The 20,238-nt window shown below is 42.5% G+C and overlaps 1 protein-coding gene across 1 annotated transcript in view; it reads left to right on the top strand.

The window, feature by feature from the left end:
- Positions 1-20,238, top strand: part of RNGTT (RNA guanylyltransferase and 5'-phosphatase) — a 599,480-nt gene that overhangs the window by 257,170 nt on the left and 322,072 nt on the right. Inside the window, exon 11 of the mRNA XM_033938319.1 lies at positions 5,058-5,222. Coding sequence (XP_033794210.1) covers positions 5,058-5,222 — 165 coding nt within the window. The remainder of the gene's footprint in view (positions 1-5,057; positions 5,223-20,238) is intronic.

Here is a 20,238-nt window from a genome sequence, read left to right as displayed (position 1 = left end):
TTGCTGCTGCTGGGTCAGACCCGTGGTTCATCGTGCCCAGCAATCCGCTCACGCGGCTGCCATTAGGTCAAAAACCAGTGCCCTAAGTGAGTCTTGCCTTACCTGCATACTTTCTGATTCAGCAGAAACTTATCTAACTTTGTCTTGAATCACTGGAGGGTGTTTTCCCCTATAACAGCCTCCAGAACGTTCCAGATTTCTACCACTCTCTGGGTGAAGAACTTCCTTACGTTTGTACGACATCTATCCCTTTTTAACTTTAGAGAGTGCCCTCTTGTTCTCTCTACCTTGGAGAGGCTGAACAACCTGTCTTTATCTACTAAATCTATTCCCTTCATTATCTTCCCTTCATGATCCTGGAAAAAAGCATTTCTTGAAATATCTCTACAAATAATGTAGTTTTTAGAAGTTTCTTAAACTTCTGAAAATCTACAAGAGCTCTTAGTGGTCCAGGCAACTTATTTCACAGTGCTTCTCCTATGAAAGAGATAGCTGAAGACCTAGCTTTGTCCACCTTTAGTTTAGCTAGCTCCTTATGAACACAATCCTCCGATAATCAATCAGGATCTATCGCACCTCCATCTTTATTTGCGTTTGTCTTCTGCGGTCCCGCTCCTGGCGTTTCAGCTGTGAGCACAATATATGTTAAACAATTTAGCCTTATCTTCATCAGCTTCTACATATTTCTCCCCTTCACCTTCACAATGCCACTTTTGCACTTCTTCCTATCAATGATATATCTAAAAAAAGATATTGTTTTCCTGTTTTACCATGTAAGCTATCACTAATAGCATAGTAAATGACAGCAAATAAAGACCTGAATGGTCCATCCAGTCCGCCCAATAGTTCCATGCCATATAAATTCATGATTATGTCAGTAATTTTTTCTTATCTCTTCTTGAATTTCCTTTGATTATGGCATAGCATTCCAGAATAAACTTTGTGATGTCTACTTGACTCTTATGGTAAGGTTAAATGTATACACTTCCCCCTCCCCATTCGCGATTTCCGCACTCGCGATTTCACATAATCGTGATTTTTTTGGGGGGGCCTTACCTGGTGGTCTAGTGGGCTTTCGGGGCAGGAGCGATCTTCCTACGCTCCTGCCCCATGTAGATCATCAATAGGAAATGGCTGTGGGGAGTTCCCGTCGTAGTCTCGAGAGACTAAGGGAACTCACGGCAGTCATTTCCTATTGGCGATCTGCACGGGGCAGGAGCGTAAGAAGATCGCTCCTGCCCCGAAAGCCCGCTAGACCACCAGGTAATGCCGGGACGCCGGGGGGAAGGCGGGAGGGAGGCGGGGGTGGGTCAGAGCTGGATCAGAAGATATTTGTGGTCCAGCTCTGCCCCTATCCCCCACGAATAATGAGGGAGATGTGTAGTGATGTTTGTTGTTTCAGCAGGGATGGCTGTAATCAAGCTTGGCTATGTTCAGTTAGCTGGATCTAGAATGTGATCAATTATTTTATTAAGTAAGTAAAGGGGCAGTTATTTTTTTCATATGGGTGTTATGGGTTGAGATAATTTGTTCCTTTAATAAACCCCCTCCTTTTACAAAACCGTTACGCAGTTTTTAGCACCAGCTGCAGCGAGAATAATAATAACAGTTTATATACCGCAGTACCGTGAAGTTCTATGCGGTTTACAAAAGACTAAAGGAAGGTACAAATTGATTGAAAGGAAGGTACAAATTGATTGAACTTAAAAGAGTTGTCCCCTTAAAAGAGGTGAAAGAAAGTGGTTAATAGGTCAAAGAACCGTTATTAGGAGAAAGAGATGAATGGGTCAGCTGTCTAGATACTTTAGGAACAGATATGTTTTTAGGCGCTTCCTGAATTCCTCATAAGTAGTGGGCGAAAGAACAGCTCCAACGCTCATAGAATTCCTATGAGAATTGGAACTGTTACCACCACGGCTGGTACTAAAAACCGCACTACAGTTTTGTAAAAAGGGGAGGGTGTGTGTGTAAATGAAGTAATAATTTATAAATTCTGTTTGTCTTAATTTGGGTTCCTTTTGTCTAAATATTACATTTTTTAAAAATTTAATATATGTGCACTAATATGGGAAATCAGGAAGGGAGGGGACTTTCACATCACTGAAGATCAGGGTGGATAAAAATCAGTGATTTAAAAAAATAAATTGGATTTTTAAAAATTTAAATCAGAATTATTTTATTTAAATTGTTTTTTTAAAAAAAATAAAATGCTTTTTGAGTTAAAAAAATCTATCTAAGGATAGTTTTCTGTTTAAGATACATTGTAGTCCAAAAGTTATTCATTATGAATTAAGGATTAGTTTTTAATTATGTAGCATGATGCTGCATATTTTTGCAATGTTTCATTTTTTTGGTAAATGAATTCCATTAATCCATTCATAATGTCACGGGCAATTTTTCTATCCAGAAAATATCACAGATGCTTGGTTTTGCATTTCTCATAACTTGAATTTGTGTCTGTAGAGATAACATGCAAAAATGTTATAAAATATACAGAGTTGAGAAAAAGGCCTTAGCCCCATGTTCCTTTGCAAATCGATGTACACAGAATCAACCTCTTAGGGCTAGATTCACTAAGGACACGGATCGGATCCGGATCCGGGAGGCTGATTCACGAATCGCCCTCATTCAAATGAGGGCGATCGGAATCACGCCCTCAACAGACTGAATCGGATCACTGAACAGCAATCCTTGAGCATGCACAGACCATCTGTTTGTCGGTGTTGCATGTTTTTTGTTAGTGAATCGCTGCCTGCAATCATTTGAATGCCATTCCCCCTCATTTGCATGTGCAGATCGGAGGATGATCGGGACACAGGTTAGTGAATTGGGTCGGAGCGAAATTGGGTCACAAACCAATCGATTTGCTTAGTGAATCTAGTGGTCAATTGCTAATTTTATATATCTGCACAAGGAGCCAAGTGTGAGGTGGGAGGAGCAAGCAGTAAAATAAAAGTGAAACCTTTTGTGCAGAATACAGTAAAACCTTGGATTGCAAGTAACTTGGTATGCAAGTGTTTTGCAAGACAAGCAAAACATTTTTATTAAATTTTAACTTGATATACAAGCAAGGTCTTGCAATACAAGTACATACAGTATACACACACCACATCATCACAACTGAGCCGATGGTTCTTCTCTCTCTGACACTGCAGGAGTGTAGTGACTGTTCTAAACAAGCAAGGTACGAGTACATACAGTATTTTGTATTAAAGTTTTTGGGTTGTGAAGTTTCCATTATTTCTTATGGGGAAATTCGCATTGATATACGAGTGTTTTGGATTACAAACATATTTTTGGAACGAATTATGCTTATAAACCAAGGCTTTACTATATTTCACAAGTCTTGTATATAGCCTGAGGTTTATCATATTATTATTCTGTCCTTGGAAGAGAAAACCTGTAACGGCAATAGGCCGTAAAAGTGGTGGCTTGAATAAAACAACATCATGAAACCTTCATCTGCTTATAAATATTAGGATTATACCAACAGAATGAGTCTTTGTGTAGAAAACAATGATTTAAATCAAGTTTTTTTGACTAGAGATTTAAATTGTATCTACCCTGCTATAGATTACCTTGGAGGCGTGCTTTTTATGCATCCATTTTTTTAGGAGTTTTTTTAGGAGTTTACAATTAAAAACTATATGAGAATACTTAGTACCGTATTTTTCTCTCCATAAGACGCACCCTACCATAAGATGCACCCTAGATTTAGAGAAGGAAAACAAGAAATAACCCCATTCTGAACCAAATTGTATACTAATATATACCTGACACCTTTAAATTCCGTCCTAGCCGCCCCCAATCAATCATCACTTTTTCATATCCCCCAGCACCTTTAAATTCTGTCCCAGCCCCCCCAATCAATCATCACTTTTACATACCCCCCCAGCACCTTTAAATTCCGTCCCAGCACCTCCAATCAATCAATCATCACTTTTACATACCCCCAGCACCTTTAAATTCTGTCCCAGCCCCCTGGCAGTACCTTTAAATTGTGGAGGTCAGTTGGCTGCCTGCTGCTTGTCGGGGCCTGCGACGCACAAGCACGCTAATGCCTGGGCCCGCGACACTTCCTAATTGTGCCTGTCACTGGTGCTTTGCTGGACGGCTGCCTGCTGTTTACCTGCATGTCGGGGCCAGTGGCACACAAGCGCACTGCTGCGTGGGCATGCGCCACTTCTGAATGGCTGCCTCAGTTCTCGTGAGAAGCTAGCGAGAATTGAGGCAGCCATTCAGAAGTGGTGCGCGCCCACACAGCAGCGCACAAGTGCGCTGCTGGCCCCGACATGCTGGTAAACAGCAGGCAGCCGTCGAGCGAAGCACCGGTGACCAGCACAATTAGGAAGTGTTGCGGTCCCAGGCATTAGCGCGCTTGTGCGCTGCAGGCCCCGACAAGCATCAGGCAGCTGCCAACTGATCTCCAAAATTTAAAGGTTCTGCTGGGGGGTGGGGGTAGTATATTTGCTTCATAAGAAGCACCCTTATTTCCATCCACTTTTTTTGGGGAAAAAAGTGCATCTTATGGAGCGAAAAATACGGTACTTCGATGTTTGATTGTCTTCTGGCTTTTGACCAAGATGCAAGTTGCTATGCTTCATATCTACAGAGTACTTGACATTTTAATTTGGATCACAGTGTGTGTTAATGATCCCTACTTTTCAAAATCATTAAGTGGGTTTTTCAAGAAATACTTTGAGGGCAATTTACAATTCAATAGATATGTTTATATTTGAGTATGTATGAGTATAAATTTTATGATATGAGCTGGCTCAGTTTGCAAAATTATTTTATTCAAGTTTCAAGATTTTTCATATTTGATATACTACCCCTTGAGAAGCCTTTCAGGGCAGTTTATTTAGATCTTATCATTAATAATAATAGTAGTAATAAGGAAATATAATTTTTGATAGGAGAAACTATAGTTTGACAGTACTTGGGTAAGCACTGTAATCCAGGATTACTCACCAGGAAAACACTGATCATTGGTTTATATGTGTTTGTGAACAAAGATATTTGAATCTAATTGTTGCCTGTTTTATTTAACATGGCAGGGCCAACCAGTTGGAGATTGTGATTTTAACATTCGACTATCATGCATCGAAAAAGAGATTATATTTCCAAGGCATGAGAAAATGAAGAATGGACTTATTGATAAAGCACACGAGCCATTTAGTGTCCGAAACAAGCCATTTTTTGACATTTACACTGCAAGAAAGGTAAAATTTTCAGATGTTTCTACTTGAATGCTACTAATCTTTGCAAAATGTTCATGAACTGATACGTTCTAAACGCAGTGTTCTCCCTAGGGCCTTTCAGCTGGGCGGTCCGCCCGGGTAATTTAGATGACCGCCCAGCTAAATTCTGCTGCCTCCGCTGCTGCTCAACATAAAGAAAAAAAAGCCGACTTGAAGATTTCACCTTAGCCCGTAGCGAACTTATGCTCCGGGGCTTTAACGTGTGTGTGCCGGCTTCCCTTTACTTCCCTCCGAAACCGGAAGTTATGTCCGGGGGGGGGGGAGAGAGAAGAGAAGGGAAGCCGGCACGCACTTGTTAGAACCCCGAAGCATAAATTCACTACGGGCTAAGGCGGGAGACAGGTCAGTGAGTTTTCCATTTGCTCTTCTTGCTGCTGGGTCCTGCCTACTTTCAGTTTCCGCGAAGGCAGGACCCGGCAGCATTTCCCCCAGTCGATTGTGATCTTGGGCCGATCAGCCTTCTTCTCCGACGACAGAATTGACATCGGGGAGAGGAATGCTGGTCGGCCCGAAGTAGGGAGAGGTTGGTGGGGGCGTAGGCCAGCGGCTTTGGGGCCTGTTCCCCGATGGCAGTGACATTGGCAGTGGCTTGGGGGAGGGCAAGGAGAAAGAAAGTAAGAGGGCAGGAAGAGAAACAGAAAAAAAGAAATGGGGCATGAAGAGAGAAAGAAAGAAAGGGCAGGAAGAGACTCGAGAGGAAGAAAAAGTTGGGGGGAGGGGAATGAGGTCAGGAGGAGAGGAAGCATACAGGCTGAAAGAAGGGAAGATAGATTGGATGCACAGTCAGAAGAAGAAAGTGCAACCAGAGACTCATGAAATCACCAGACAATGAGGTAGGAAAAATGAGTTTATTTTAAATTTACTGATCAAAATGTGTCTGAATTTGTATCTGCTGTCTATATTTTACACTATGGTCCCCTTTTACTAAACCGCAATAGCGTTTTTTAGCGCAGGGAGCCTATGAGCGTCAAGAGCAGCGGTGGGCATTCAGCGCAGCAAACTGCTATCGTGGTTTAGTAAAAAGGGAGGGGGTATATTTGTCTATTTTTGTATGGTTGTTAGTGAGGTGACAGTGCATAGAGTCATCTGCTTTGACCTCTTTGAGAAAACCCCAGAATAGAAATGATTATTAACATTTTCTCTGCGTACAGTGTGCTTTGTGGTTTTTAAAAAAAAAATTTATTGTTAGTAGATCATTTTGACTTGGTCATTTTAAAAGTAGCTCGCAAGCCCAAAAAATAGCCAATGGTAGACTTCAGAGGGTGGTGATTAACGGTACCCTCTCTAAAACGTCAGAAGTGACAAGTGGAGTACCGCTCCTTTTCAACTTATTCATAGGGGACCTGACTCAGGGGCTTCAAGGTAAAATAACACTATTCGCTGACGACGCCAAACTATGTAACATAGTGAGCGGCTCCGATTTACACGATAGTATGACGCAGGACCTGTTTTTGTTGGAACGTTGGTCATCTACCTGACAGCTGGGCTTCAACGCCAAGAAATGCAAGGTATCCATATTCAAGTTTCATCACGGTGCTCTGGTTTTGGCTCCAGTATTTGTCACTTCCGTTCACCAGGTCTGGCTATCCGTTACCGTCTCATATTTTAAAGACTCACTCGTTATAATTAGCGGTGATTCACACGTCTCTTCGTAATGGACATGTCCGATTTTAGCATTTGGATCTTAGTACTATGGGTTTGGTCTTTTCTGGTTTCCTTTCTATAGTATGGTTTTCGTCTGGAGTCTTTTGAGTTTAGAATTACATTTTATGATGTATTTTTGTGGTTATAATTGTATGACATGTCTAAATTGGTCAAGTTATCCATTCTTTCTATTATTTTTTGTTCCCTCATACAGTGGCAGACTGCCCCGGGTGCCAGCCCTAGGGGGGTACACAGCCGGCTGGATCCAGAACCTTCCAAGCTGCTCTAAATGGCACCTGCACCTCAGCACGGCTACCGTACTTATTCTGAAGCAAAGTCAGCAGCCGCACTGAAGTGCAGGAAGGTCCCACGATAACTGCATTTGCCGCCTCTGCCTCCGGAATTACGGAACCTTGCTGCAATTCCCTGTGTCTGCCGGCCCACCCCCTCCAACGTCACTTACATCTTCCAGAGGCAGAGGTAACAGAAGCAGTCATCATGGGACCTTGCTGGTTTGGAGGGAGAGAGGAGTATAGAAGGGTGGTGGAGGGAGAAAAAGGAGGTCAGGGTGGTAAGGAAGGGTGGTGGAGGGAGAGAAACGGGGCAGATGCTGATGGAATTGGTATGCAGAGAAAGGAGAGAGAGACATAAGGGGGAAGGATACTGGATGGAATTGGGTTGGAGGGAAAGAAAGGGGGCAGATGCTGATGGAAGTGGGGGGAAGGGAGAGGAGAGAGTGAAATGCCAGACCATGGGGATGTGGGAGAGGGAAGGGAAGAAGAGGAGAGAGATGCCAGACCATTGAAGGAGGGAAGGGAAGAAGCTGGATGCCAGAATAATAGGGGTGTAGGGAGAGATGTAAGGGGAATACAAGGAGAGAAGATGCCATATAGAAGAGGCAGAGAAAGGGTAGACAGTGGATGAAAGGAAGAGAGTGTCAAGACTATGAGGAAAGCAGAAACCAGAGAAGACAATATAGGAAAAAATTATATTTATTTATTTTTTTGCTTTAGGGGAGATGCATCGCTGTTTCTGTGGTGTTGCATTGTATACAGAGTCCAGCTTCTTGGTAGTTCAATTTAACCTTTGTCCATGTTTTTCTATTTTATCCCCCCTTTTACAAAACTGTAGAGCGTTTTTTTAGCACTGGCCATGGTGGTAATTGCTCAGAATTCTATGAGAGTCTGAACTGTTACCACCATAGCTAAAAACCACATTACAGTTTTGTAAAAGGGAGAGAGGTTAGTTTGTGATTGCATATTCCATACCAGGCGAAGGTGTGTTCGAAAGACATGGTGACACCAGGAAGTATTTCTTCACAGAAAGAGTGGTGGATCACTGGAACAAGCTTCCAGTGCAGGTGATCAAGGCCACCGGCGTGATTGACTTTAAGAATAAATGGGACATCCACGTGGGATCCTTACGAGGGTCGAGATAGGGAACTAGGACATTGGCACTTAGACTTAATGGGGTGGGTCAGTAGAGTGGGCAGACTTGATGGGCTATAGCCCTTTTCTGCCGTCATCTTTCTATGTTTCTATGGTTTTCAGTTAGGATTGACTGTGTAGGATTGATCTGTACTAGTCTGGCTTGTTTAGTTTTACAATGGGTGTATTGATGTACTGCTCACTGTAGTATGTAAGATGCTGCCTTTTCCTAGGCACACTCTTATGTGATGTGTGGATTGTTACTAAAAATCATGTTTTTCATACTGATGGGGGGTGTGTGTCATAAAATGATGGGCCTCGGGTGTCACATATGCTAGGTATACCACTGCCTTCATAGTTTATATCTAATCCACAAGCCTGCTTTTAGGACCTACAGGGTATGTATCCCTCCGATTCATGACAATTTCACTTCTCATGTTATCTTATCCATTCTTTTTATTATACAACTGCCCAGATAAGCATCATTCTTTGATGTGATTGGACCTTGAAAATAAGGGCATCAGTGTTCTCCCCAGAAATTTTTTCCAGCCATGAAAAAACATTTGCTCCGTTTAGTGTGCCGGAGTTAAAAAAGTTTGAGAGACGCTGCTCTGTACCATTTGAAAGAGGGCAAATATCAAATTATTCTAGAATTGGATACTTCTTAAATTTAATATATATATTATGGAACAAGTGTCAAACCTTAAGAAAGCATTGGAAAATAACTAATAATAATTAACTAATACAAATAGTACACATTTAGGGCTCATTTTACTAAGCTGCGATAGCGGTTTTTCCGTGCGCTTAGCTCGCGTAGAATTGCCGCACATGCTAGACGGTTAGTTCTAGCCGTGTAGTGTGGCAATTCTGCACGCGCTAAAAACACTTTTGCAGCTTAGTAAAAGGAGCCCTTAATTTTCCCCACCACCAAATTTCCCTGTCCCGCCCCACCCGGCTACTTTTTCATGCCACCCGGCTGGAAAAAGTTTCTGGGGAGAACACTGTAAACGTGTAGAATACATTTTGACTTTGTTTCTTCAGAATGTTGCTTGCATGTTAAAGAAAACTCACTTTGTATTTGTTAATGGATGAATACTTATAATCTTTGCAGGTATTACTTGAATTACATATTTGAATTTTCTTTTTATGATTTAAAAGCTGTAAGAATAATTATTGTTCTGAAAAGAAAATCTGCATTAGCTATTAGTGATTGAAATTTGAGTAGTGTTTGCATTTTTCTGGCGTTTTGGGGAAGCATTTCTGGTGAGCTATACAAAGTCACTCCCTATTGTGGCACCCTATTCAAATCTCTATAAACTCAGAAAGAAATAAAATTGAGAAATGCAGGGTGACAAGATGTAACTTATTTGTACATGACTTAATTGATATAAATGACTTAATTGATATAATTAATGGAATTGAGTACTTATGAGTTTAAGCATACACCAGGAAACCTCTTCTAGATAGCCATGCTATAGTAGATCTTTTTGTGAGATTTCTGTTATTTGTGTCCATTTAACTAAACAGATGTTGGGAACAGTATTTAATTCTAGAGGCTGTACTTTTGTAAGAATATTGAAAAGAAGAAGGTGGTCCAAAGGAGGCTATCGGAATGTTTTATGTTCTGACCAGGAAGAGGAAATTGAAGGGTTGGGAGGGATATGATAGAAACATCAGGTATAAGGTACAAGAAGTTGTGGTTTCTGAAGAAGTAACTCAAGAATAAGGACCATGATAAAAAGCTGCTCAGAGAAAATATGAGGAAGAATTTCTTAAATGAGAGGTGAATGCATAAAATCAGAGGAAAGTTGTAAAAGCCAGGTTAGAATTAAAGCACAATCTAGGCATATTCCTAGAGCCCAAAGGTTTGAAGTAACCCTGTAAAATATGCCTTAATCTGGGCTTTCTTGGGCTGTGTGCAGGAATCAGATGATGTCATCATTTACAACTGTTACATTGGTCTATTTAGAATAAGAAATGATATCAGTTGCCACCTCCTCCCCCCCCCTCCAGATTGGCATCCAAGTAGTCACAAGCTGCTGCTACACATTGACTGCCCTTGGGTCTTCAAACCCACAACACCTTAAGAACATAAGAACTGCCATCTCTGGATCAGACCTTTGGTCCATCTAGTCCGGCGATCCGCACACACGGAGGCCCAGCCAAGTGTACATCTGGCGTATTTTTAGTCACCCATATCTCTCTATACCTCTCGTAAGGAGATGTGCATCTAGTTTGCTTTTAAATCCTAGAACGGTGGATTCCGCAATAACCTCCTCTGGGAGGGCATTTCAGGTGTCCACCACTCATTGCGTGAAGCAGAACTTCCTGATATTTGTCCTGGACTTGTCCCCCCTCAGCTTCAGTCCATGTCCTCTTGTCCGTGTCACATTGGACATTGTAAATAACTTTTTTTCCTGCTCTATTTTGTCGATTCCTTTCAGTATTTTGAAAATCTCGATCATATCCCCTCGCAGTCTCCTCTTCTCAAGGGAGAACAATCCCAGTCTCTTAAGTCATTTCTCGTATTCCAAGTTCTCCATACCTTCTATTAGCTTTGTTGTTCGTCTCTGCACCCTCTCCAGCAGTTTTATATCCTTCTTTAGGTTGGGAGACCAATGTTGGACACAGTATTCCAAGTGTGGTCTGACCATTGCTCTGTAAAGCGGCATTATAACTTTCTCCGATCTACTTGTTATTCCTTTCTTTATCATGCCTAACATTCTATTTGCTTTCTTTGCCGCTGCCGCGCATTGTGCCGACGGTTTCAGGGTCCTATCTATCAGTACACCTAGGTCCTTTTCTTGTTCACTCTTACCCTTAAGAAGCTGTCAATGGTTATAGGGATGCTAGAAGTTTTAGAATCTATGAAGAGTGCTTGCTGGAGTCTGGAGGGAGGAGGGGAGTGCTTACTGGGGACTTGGAGGAAAAATATTTCCTAGTAAGGCCTAGTTATTCTTTGAACTGTCAAAGGTACAGTAAATGCAGTATACATGCAATCTAACATAATCCTATATAATAATACCCTTAGCGTGCATGCGCACTTCAATCTTCGTGGCTCCATGCATCTGTAGCTCCGTGGCCAGCAGAGAAATGTTGGAGAGTGCGGTTCGTTCGGCGTGTGCGCACATTCTCAGCTGACATCGTGTGCTGCGTCCCTCCATGGCCGTATTTGGTGGCTTGATGAGGTGTGTGGGGCAGCTTGAGGCATGCGGGGCAGCTTACAACGGTGGTGACACGCGGTGGCTTGAGGCGCCTGCACTGGCTTGGACGGCTATTGGCGCTGGAGAAATTTGAATGGTGGTTTAGGAACGGCTGGAGGCTGTTGTGCCGGTACTGCAGGTGAAAGGGGGCTGCTTTGGGCGGAGGGGTGTGCTTGGGGGATAGACAGCTTTGCTCTTGGGGGGGGGAAGACAGAAGGGGGCCACAGAGAGACAGTCAGAGAGAGGTAAAGGGGACTGCTTTGGGGGGAGGGGTGTGCTTGGGGGTAGACAGCTTTGCTCTGGGGGGAAGACAGAAGGGGGCCACAGAGAGCAGTCAGAGAGAGGGAAAGGGGCTGCAATGGGGGGAGGGGTATGCTGGGGGACAGATAACTTTGCTCTGGGGAGGGGAAAACAGAAGGGGACCATGGAGAGACAGTAAGGGAGAGGGAAAGGGGGCTGTTTTGGGGGAAGGGGTGGCTGGGGGGATAGACAGCTTTGCTCTGGGGGGGAAGACAGAAGGGGGCCACAGAGAGACAGTCAGGGAGAGGGAAAGGGGCTGCTTTGAGGGGAGGGGTGTGCTTGGGGGCAGATAACTTTGCTCTGGGGAGGGGAAGACAGAAGGGGGCCACAGAGAGACAGGCAGGCAGGCAGAGAGACAGAAAGAAAGACAGACAGACAGCAGCCAAGGAGAGAGGGGCAAAGAAAAAAAAAGACATACAGACAGCCAGCGTCCAAGGAGAGAGAGAAAAAGAAAAAACAAACAAACAACCAGATAGCGGCCAAGGAGAGAGAGTGAAAGAATGAATGGCAGACAGAAAGAAATACAGACAGACAGCGTCCAAGGAGAGAGAGAAAGAAAAAAAACCCCAAAACAGACGAACAGCGGCCAAGAAGAGAAAGAGAAGGAAAGAATGACAGACAGAAAGACAAACAGACAGGGGGCCAGGGAGAGATACAGACATAAAGAATGACAGACAGACAGCATCCAAACAGAGAGACAGAAAAAGAAAAAAAAAACAGACAGACATCTACTCTAGCACCCGTTAATGTAACGGGCTTAAACTCTAGTACAATAATAATGCTGCTTATTTTTTAGGGCTACATTTCAATTAAAATTTTTAATTGCATGATTAAAGGTGGGGCATAGCAATCCATGGCGGAAAGGGACTGGAGGAAGATACAGGGAAAAGGGCTGTTAATTTCCTCTCCTTTCTCTCCACTTTAGGCATTATACCTTTGCTGGGGGGGGGGGGGGATGCCGAAGCACCACCAAACAAATCCATTCTCAAAGCTGCCTCCTTTCTCCATGTTTTGTTCAAAACCAATAAAGTCAGTGAGGTGTCTCCAGCTGTCTATGCTGGCACTATCCAAGCATTCTCAACTCATGGATGAACTGAGCATGCTTGGGGAGTGCAAGTCTCGGTGTATGGAGGCATACCATTGACTTCTCTGCACTTGAGTTAGTATGAGGAGGAAAGGGGTGACTCAAGCTACAGATTTATTTGGCTAACGGGGCTTCTGCTACCCCACCAGCAATTGAACGTATACTGTAGCTTGGGTGGGTGGGTGCCCAACAGTTGCCCAACAGTTTCCTTTCTCCCAGCCCCAGATCCAACTCAATCTCTCCCTCCCCTCCCCAGGTTCAATTCTCTCCTTCCTACCATACTACCAGGTCCAGTTCTCTTTCTGTCTCCATTCCTATCCTAAGTCCAACTCTCTCTCTCCCTCTTCCCAGAGTTATCTCTGTCTTCCCCTTCCCCAGAGCCATCTCCCCCCCCCAGGTCCATCTCTCTCCCTCCCTCCAGGTGCAAATCTCTCTCCCCTTCTCCCCCCAGGTCCAAATATCTTTGGTTCTCAACCTATTGCTCTAAATGCTGATTATAACCAACACTCCTATCATGTTTGGCTGACTATATGGTTGACATGGTGGAAACTTGGCAACCAATGTTTAAGAATGAGTATTTGGGACCCACACAGAGTAGCGGGAACAGCTCTGACCAGCTTGTTGGGAGACTGGATGGAGAGTGTTGATTTTTATCTGTCATCATTTACTTTGTTACTAGGAGTGCTTGCAGTATTTGTGGGGAAGGGAAAAGAGTGTTGCTTGGAGTCTGGAGTGGGAGAAGGGAAGGAGAGTGCTTGTTATGGTCTGGAAATAAAAGAAGTGAATATTTCCTGGGGCCTCGGAGAAGGATGGTGAGCGGAGAGGAGTGCTTCCTGAGGATTTTTAAACTAAGACATAATTAGATATATAGGTTAATGTGATAATATTCACATGTTTGTATGGGTTTATGATAAAACAGCCAGGTATACTTATTTGCTGTGAATCCACTGAAAGGTTAATTCTTATCTTTCTAAGAGAATATGAGGGAAAATACTGGCAATAAAATAGTCAGCAGTGACATGGGAGGAAAAGCTAGGCAAACTTGGTGGGGTAAAATAATTATAGTTATATAGCTTATTATTTATAGACCGCCTTTATCCAGAGCGGAGAACTATTAAACATACATAATAAAAATATACCAACTAAAACAAAACATTTCAAGCACACAATTAAACAGATACTTCAGTGTGCTTCCTTACAATAATCCAGCACAAAACTAAATATGGTACATCAGAAGCAGAAAACCAGTGAGGGAATCCGTGGGACCGTTGGATGATCAAGGAGCAAAAGGGGCACTCAGGGAAGATAAGGCCATAGCAGAGAGACTGAATGAATTTTTTGCTTTCGTCTTTGTGGAAGAAGATGTAAGAGATCTACCTTTTTAAAAAAAGAAATTTTAATTTATAAGATTTTAAATTTCACATTACAACATTTCACTACTTGATACAGATCCAAGAACTATATATGTAATAAAACAGAAAAGAATATCAAACTCTTATTTAGCCCACAATATAATCCTAAGAAACCAATCTTGGAGGAAAATTAAATTTACAGTTAGAGTAATGGCAATGGACAAGCTAACCTATAGCTGTATGGAAGATCAATTATCATTTGTCATGGTTACCAACTTTTCCTTTGACTCAACAAATTCTACCAGTTGCTTAGGCTCAAAAAATAGTAAATTCTTTTATTAAGGAAGGATACATAGCATTTTGCAGGAAATTTAAGGAGAAATGTAACCCCCAGAGCAAGAATTCTTAGTCTCAGGGCCAAGAAATCCTTCCTATGTCTCTGAGTTTTCTGAGCTAAATCTGGAAATATTCGTATATTAGAGCCTAAGAACTGATCATTAAGATGCCGAAAATACAAAGGTGCGCTATGCTTTTTAGTGCACGCTAAACACACGCTAATGCGTGCATGTTATCCTATGGACGCATTAGCGGTTAGCAGATTCGTTGATTCTGCGTGCGCTAAAACACTTAGCACACCTTTGTAAAAGAGGCCCTAAATTCCCTATCACTTTCTAAGGCCAGCGTGAACAACATGGTTGTTCTATCTGACACCAACTCAAGGGAACTTTTCAGATATAAAGATAAATTATTTTCCAACACTTTTTCTTCAGGAATATCTACTGGAATAGATACACCTTGAGGTCTCTTAATATTTAAATAGTAAGCTCTCATAATTGGATGTATATTTTCTGGTGGGATGGCTAAGACCTCTCGAAAATATTTTCTAGCCATCTTAGCCAGAGATATGATGGGATACTTCGGAAAATTTTAAAGTCTTAAGTTATTTTTCCTTAATTGATTTTCAAAGTTCTCCATCTTACGTACAGTATACATTCGGTCTTTAACCATTTCCACTTCCTCTTTTTCTATCTTTTTTAACTTATCCTCATGTTTCTCCAACTTCTCATTCAAATTGGATAGCAATACCCCCTGTTGCTCCACCTTAGAAAAGACAGTTCCATAATCAACCAATAGCAGATAGTCAATTTAAGGTTGAAATCCATGATTGATATGGCCTGCCATAGTGCGTTCATATCCACTTTTTCTGATTTCTTCAACTCCCCATAACTGATGGCAACTCCTCCTGAAGCACCTTTGACCAAAGGGCCGCCGCATGAGCGGACTGCTGGGCACGATGGACAACAGGTCTGACCCAGCAGCGGCAGTTCTTATGTTCTTATGCTCTCATTTTCTATGAACACATAAACACCCAATAAAGTACGTCACAAAACTGCAAATACCGAACAGTACTTGTGAAAGGATAAGAGCCCCTAGAGACACCACTCCTATATCCAAGGAGAGGAGAAATGGGGTTTCCCTGATACGGAGAGGAAGTGGTAGAGTGCCTGATGATGGGAGGTGGGGCAGAAAGGATTTGGGGGGCATCAGGAGATTAGGAGAGGTAGTGGATGGAGGAAGGGGAACCATTCAAGGGGGAAGGTTTAGCAGACAGGGAGGATGACCATAAATAAAACATCAGTCTTAATACACTCAGCTGAAACCACCACTCTTGTCATCTAAAATTCAAGATTAGCTCCACATTTACATATCAGCATGTGTGGGGAGAGGGGGTTCCACATTGTAAATGATACAACTAGCAGCTCTTTTACTACTTCCTTATACATTTTTGTGATCATAAAAGAACCAAAACTTGAACTGCTTCTAACCAGCCTGTAGTCCTAATTAACTGGTTAGATGGATTAACATTGGCCTTAATTGCTCAGATGCTCTGTAAAACCTAATAAAGAGCCTATCCCTAGGGCCTAATCCAGAATTAATTTACTTGGTTAAAATGAAAACAGGACTTCAGTTAATCGTACAATAACACAAATTTTTGGGTGGGTTACAGGTCATTTGGCTGTCTATTAATGAAACTGGCATAAAATTCTACAATTACCTGATCTATCACAATGGGTGTCATTAAATTTCAGCTTACCAATCATACAAATTTAGATCTTCACCATATTAATCTGCTTGTGGTAGCAGCTGACCCAAGAGATGGCCTCCTAAAACTAAAAAAAATAAAAAAGTGGGGGTCCTTGTTCACTGAAAACCAGTGCTATGTTTTAACAAAGATGCAGCTCACTTCTTGTTAGATGAAAATAGGATTCATAAGCCTCATATTCTGTGGTTTCTAGCTTTGAGATTGACCCCCCTCTTCTACGAAACTGCGCTAGCATTTTTTAGCGCAGAGAGAGCACAGAGAGCTGCGCTGAATGGCCTGCGCTGCTCCCAACGCTCATTAAGTTCCTATGAGCGTCAGGAGCAGCGCAGGCCATTTAGCGAGGCTCCCCGCACTAGAAATTGCTAGCGCAGTTTTGTAGAAGAGGGGGGTGAGTCTAGCAAGTATTGAATAGTTTGTTCTGGATATATTCATTTGTTCAAGGAACTGAGGAGCAGTACCTGGTATACAGGGCAATCATGAACTTAAGAACATAAGCATCGCCTCTGCTGAGTCAGTCCATAGGTCCATCGTGCCCAGCAGCCCGCTCCCGCGGCAGCCCTCCAGGTCAAAGACCTGTTAGTGATCTTTTACATACAACATTTTGCCTTGTATAGTATCCCTCTAACCATACCCCTCAATTCCCTTTTCCTTTAGGAATTCGTCCAATTCCTTTTTGAACCCCAAAATCGTACTCTGCTCTACCACCTCCTCTGGAAGCGCGTTCCAGGTGTCCACCACCCTCTGAGTGAAGAAGAACTTCCTAGCATTTGTTCTGAAACTGTCTCCCTTCGATTTCCTTGAGTGCCCTCTTGTTATTGTTACCCCCGCAAGTCTGAAGAATCTGTCCCTCTCTACCTTGTCTATACCCTTCATGATCTTGTAAGTTTCTATCATGTCCCCTCTAAGTCTCCGCTTTTCCAAGGAAAAAAGCCCCAGCCTCTCCGCATATGAAAGGTTTTCCATGCCTTTTTTTTTTTTTTTTTTTTTTTTTTTTTTAATTTATTTGATTTTAAACATTATCATTTATACAAATAATAATACAAGGAACATAATATCACAATTTTCAGAAATTAAAGAATTAATCTTACATTACTTTCATTTGTCCTCAAGTCCTCATTACGGGGGATTATCCTGATCTTAACTTCAACTATAATCAAAAATATAATCAAGATCTTAAAACCAAGATCAATTTAAACAGTGCATTATTCTACTGAACTCATATTACAGTTAAATCAAGTGGCAATTACTTGTGTTTCATTAAGTTTTAAAAACTGCTCTAATTGTATAGAATCCCAAAATATATAATCATTCTCCTTAAATTTCACTAAACATTTGCATGGAAACTTTAAATAAAACGTAGCTCCCAAGGCCAACAGTCGTGATTTTAAATTCAAAAATGACTTTCTTCTAAGTTGTGTAGCCTGGGCTACATCCGGAAATATTAACACATTATATCCACAAAACTTTGCTTGCTTATTTTGAAAATAAGCCTTCATAATTAAAGATTTATCTAATTCCCTAGCAAAAGTTATTAATAGCGTAGACCTAGTTTGGATTACATCTTGTGAATCTTCCAAAAAACCTGTCAAGTCAAATTCTATCTGTTCCAACTGGTCTAATCCCATTTCTGCCGAAACTTTCTTTCTCTGTGGAATATAATACATATTTGTTATTGGCAAGGAATCTGGATCTGCCAATCCCAAAATTTCTTTAAAATACTTACGAATCAAAATCTCTGAAGTCAATAAATGAGTTTTTGGAAAATTGACAAATCTTAGATTCCTTGCCCTAAGTAAATTCTCCATTTTTTCAAACTTTGTATAGGTAATATGTGAATCTTTAAGGACAGAAGATGACAAAGTTTGTAGTGTTGATACTTGCGATTCCATAATCAGAGTACGTTTCTCAACAATTTTCAAGTTTGAATCAATATTTTCTAATTTAGTAACTACTTCTTTTGAAAATTTAACATTTTGTGTTACCACTGATGTTAACAACTCTTCTACTCTAACATTAATTGACCATAAATCTTTGAGGGAAATTTCCTGTGGCTCATTCCGGGTTTCTAATGGAGCAAAAGCCTCCCTTTGAAAAGAGATAGCTTTAGGCATTTCCTCATAAAATAATGAAGAAGATGCCTCCTGTTCCATAGGAACCACAGTTTGAGAATTGGAACCTCTTTGGGAATCCAAACCCACAGTTGTTTTTGGTAGAGGAGGAGGAGTTCTTTCCAGAGGGCTGAGCGATGCCCCTGACAAAGATGCAGCATCCTGATTACCTCCTCTGACATCGGAAGACATAAAATGTCTATCTATAGGGCCAACTATTACTGGAGTTGATACTTTGGGTTTAGCTTTCCTTTTCCCCATTTGCTTAATTTATTCAACTTACTGACTTACTAGCATACAGCTCCAGCAATCCTTTGTCCAATGTCTCCCAGTGTCTCCAAAGGGGCTCCCAAGGGGCAGAACGTGCCCCTTAGGGCACGCCCCTTTGGCCACGCCCTGCGGCCGCGCCCTGCGGCCGCGCCGCAGTAGCGGCGTCCTTTTCACTTGCTCGTGCAGGACCCGGCTGACGTCAGGGCTGTTGTCTCCGCGGGTGCCCGCCGAGATTCAGGAACTGAAGTCAGCCACTCGAGATGTAATCAAAGTGCTGCTGTCGTCCAGGGCCCAGAAACACCTCCGAAAACGCTGCACCTCACACAGGTAACCCCCACAGGCAGGCAGTAGCGGCGTCCTTTTCACTTGCTCGTGCAGGACCCGGCTGACGTCAGGGCTGTTGTCTCCGCGGGTGCCCGCCGAGATTCAGGAACTGAAGTCAGCCACTCGAGATGTAATCAAAGTGCTGCTGTCGTCCAGGGCCCAGAAACACCTCCGAAAACGCTGCACCTCACACAGGTAACCCCCCAGGTTTTCCATGCCTTTTATCATTTTTATTGCTCTTCTTTGAACCCTCTCGAGTATCGCCATATCCTTCTTGAGGTACGGCGACCAGTATTGAGTGCAATACTCCAGGTGCGGGCGCACCATCGCCCGATACAGCGGCAGGATAACTTCTTTGGTTCTGGTAGTGATACCTTTTTTGATAATGCCCAACATTCTGTTCGCCTTCTTGGAGGCCGCTGCGCATTGTGCCGCCGGCTTCATTGTTTTATCCACCAAGACCCCCAAGTCCTTTTCAAGGTTGCCTTCCCCCAATACCTTCCCCCCCACCGTGTAGTTGTACATAGGGTTTCCTTTCCCTACATGCAAGACCTTACATTTCTCTACATTGAAGCTCATCTGCCATCTATTTGCCCAATCACTCAGCTTGTTCAGATCCCTTTGCAGTTCTTTACATTCCTCAACAGTTCTAACCCTATTGGAGAGTTTCGTGTCATCCGCGAATTTTATAACTTCGCACTTCGTCCCTGTTTCCAGGTCATTAATAAATATATTGAACAGCAGTGGTCCCAGCACTGACCCCTGCGGGATGCCACTCGTGACCCTTTTCCAGTCAGAGTAGTGTCCCTTTACTTCTACCCTCTGCTTCCTGTCCGTCAGCCAATTTCTGATCCATCTGTGCACGTCCCCTTCCACCCCATGGTTCCACAGTTTCCTTAGTAGGCGCTCGTGGGGTACCTTGTCGAAGGCTTTTTGGAAGTCCAGATATATGATGTCTGTGGGGTCACCTTTGTCCAATTGTTTGTTTATCCCCACAAAGAAGTGCAGTAGGTTTGTTTGGCATGATCTTCCTTTACAGAAACCATGCTGGCTGGTTCTCATCAGATTATATCTTTCTATATGCTCATTGATACTGTCCTTGATTAATGATTCGGCCATTTTCCCCGGAACTGAGGTTAAGTTCACCAGTCTGTAGTTCCC

This window comes from Geotrypetes seraphini, chromosome 3, assembly GCF_902459505.1.
Source record: "Geotrypetes seraphini chromosome 3, aGeoSer1.1, whole genome shotgun sequence".
NCBI lineage: Eukaryota > Metazoa > Chordata > Amphibia > Gymnophiona > Dermophiidae > Geotrypetes > Geotrypetes seraphini.
The sequence above is the reverse complement of the archived record's forward strand: the minus strand, read 5'-3'. Positions and strand labels throughout refer to the sequence as shown.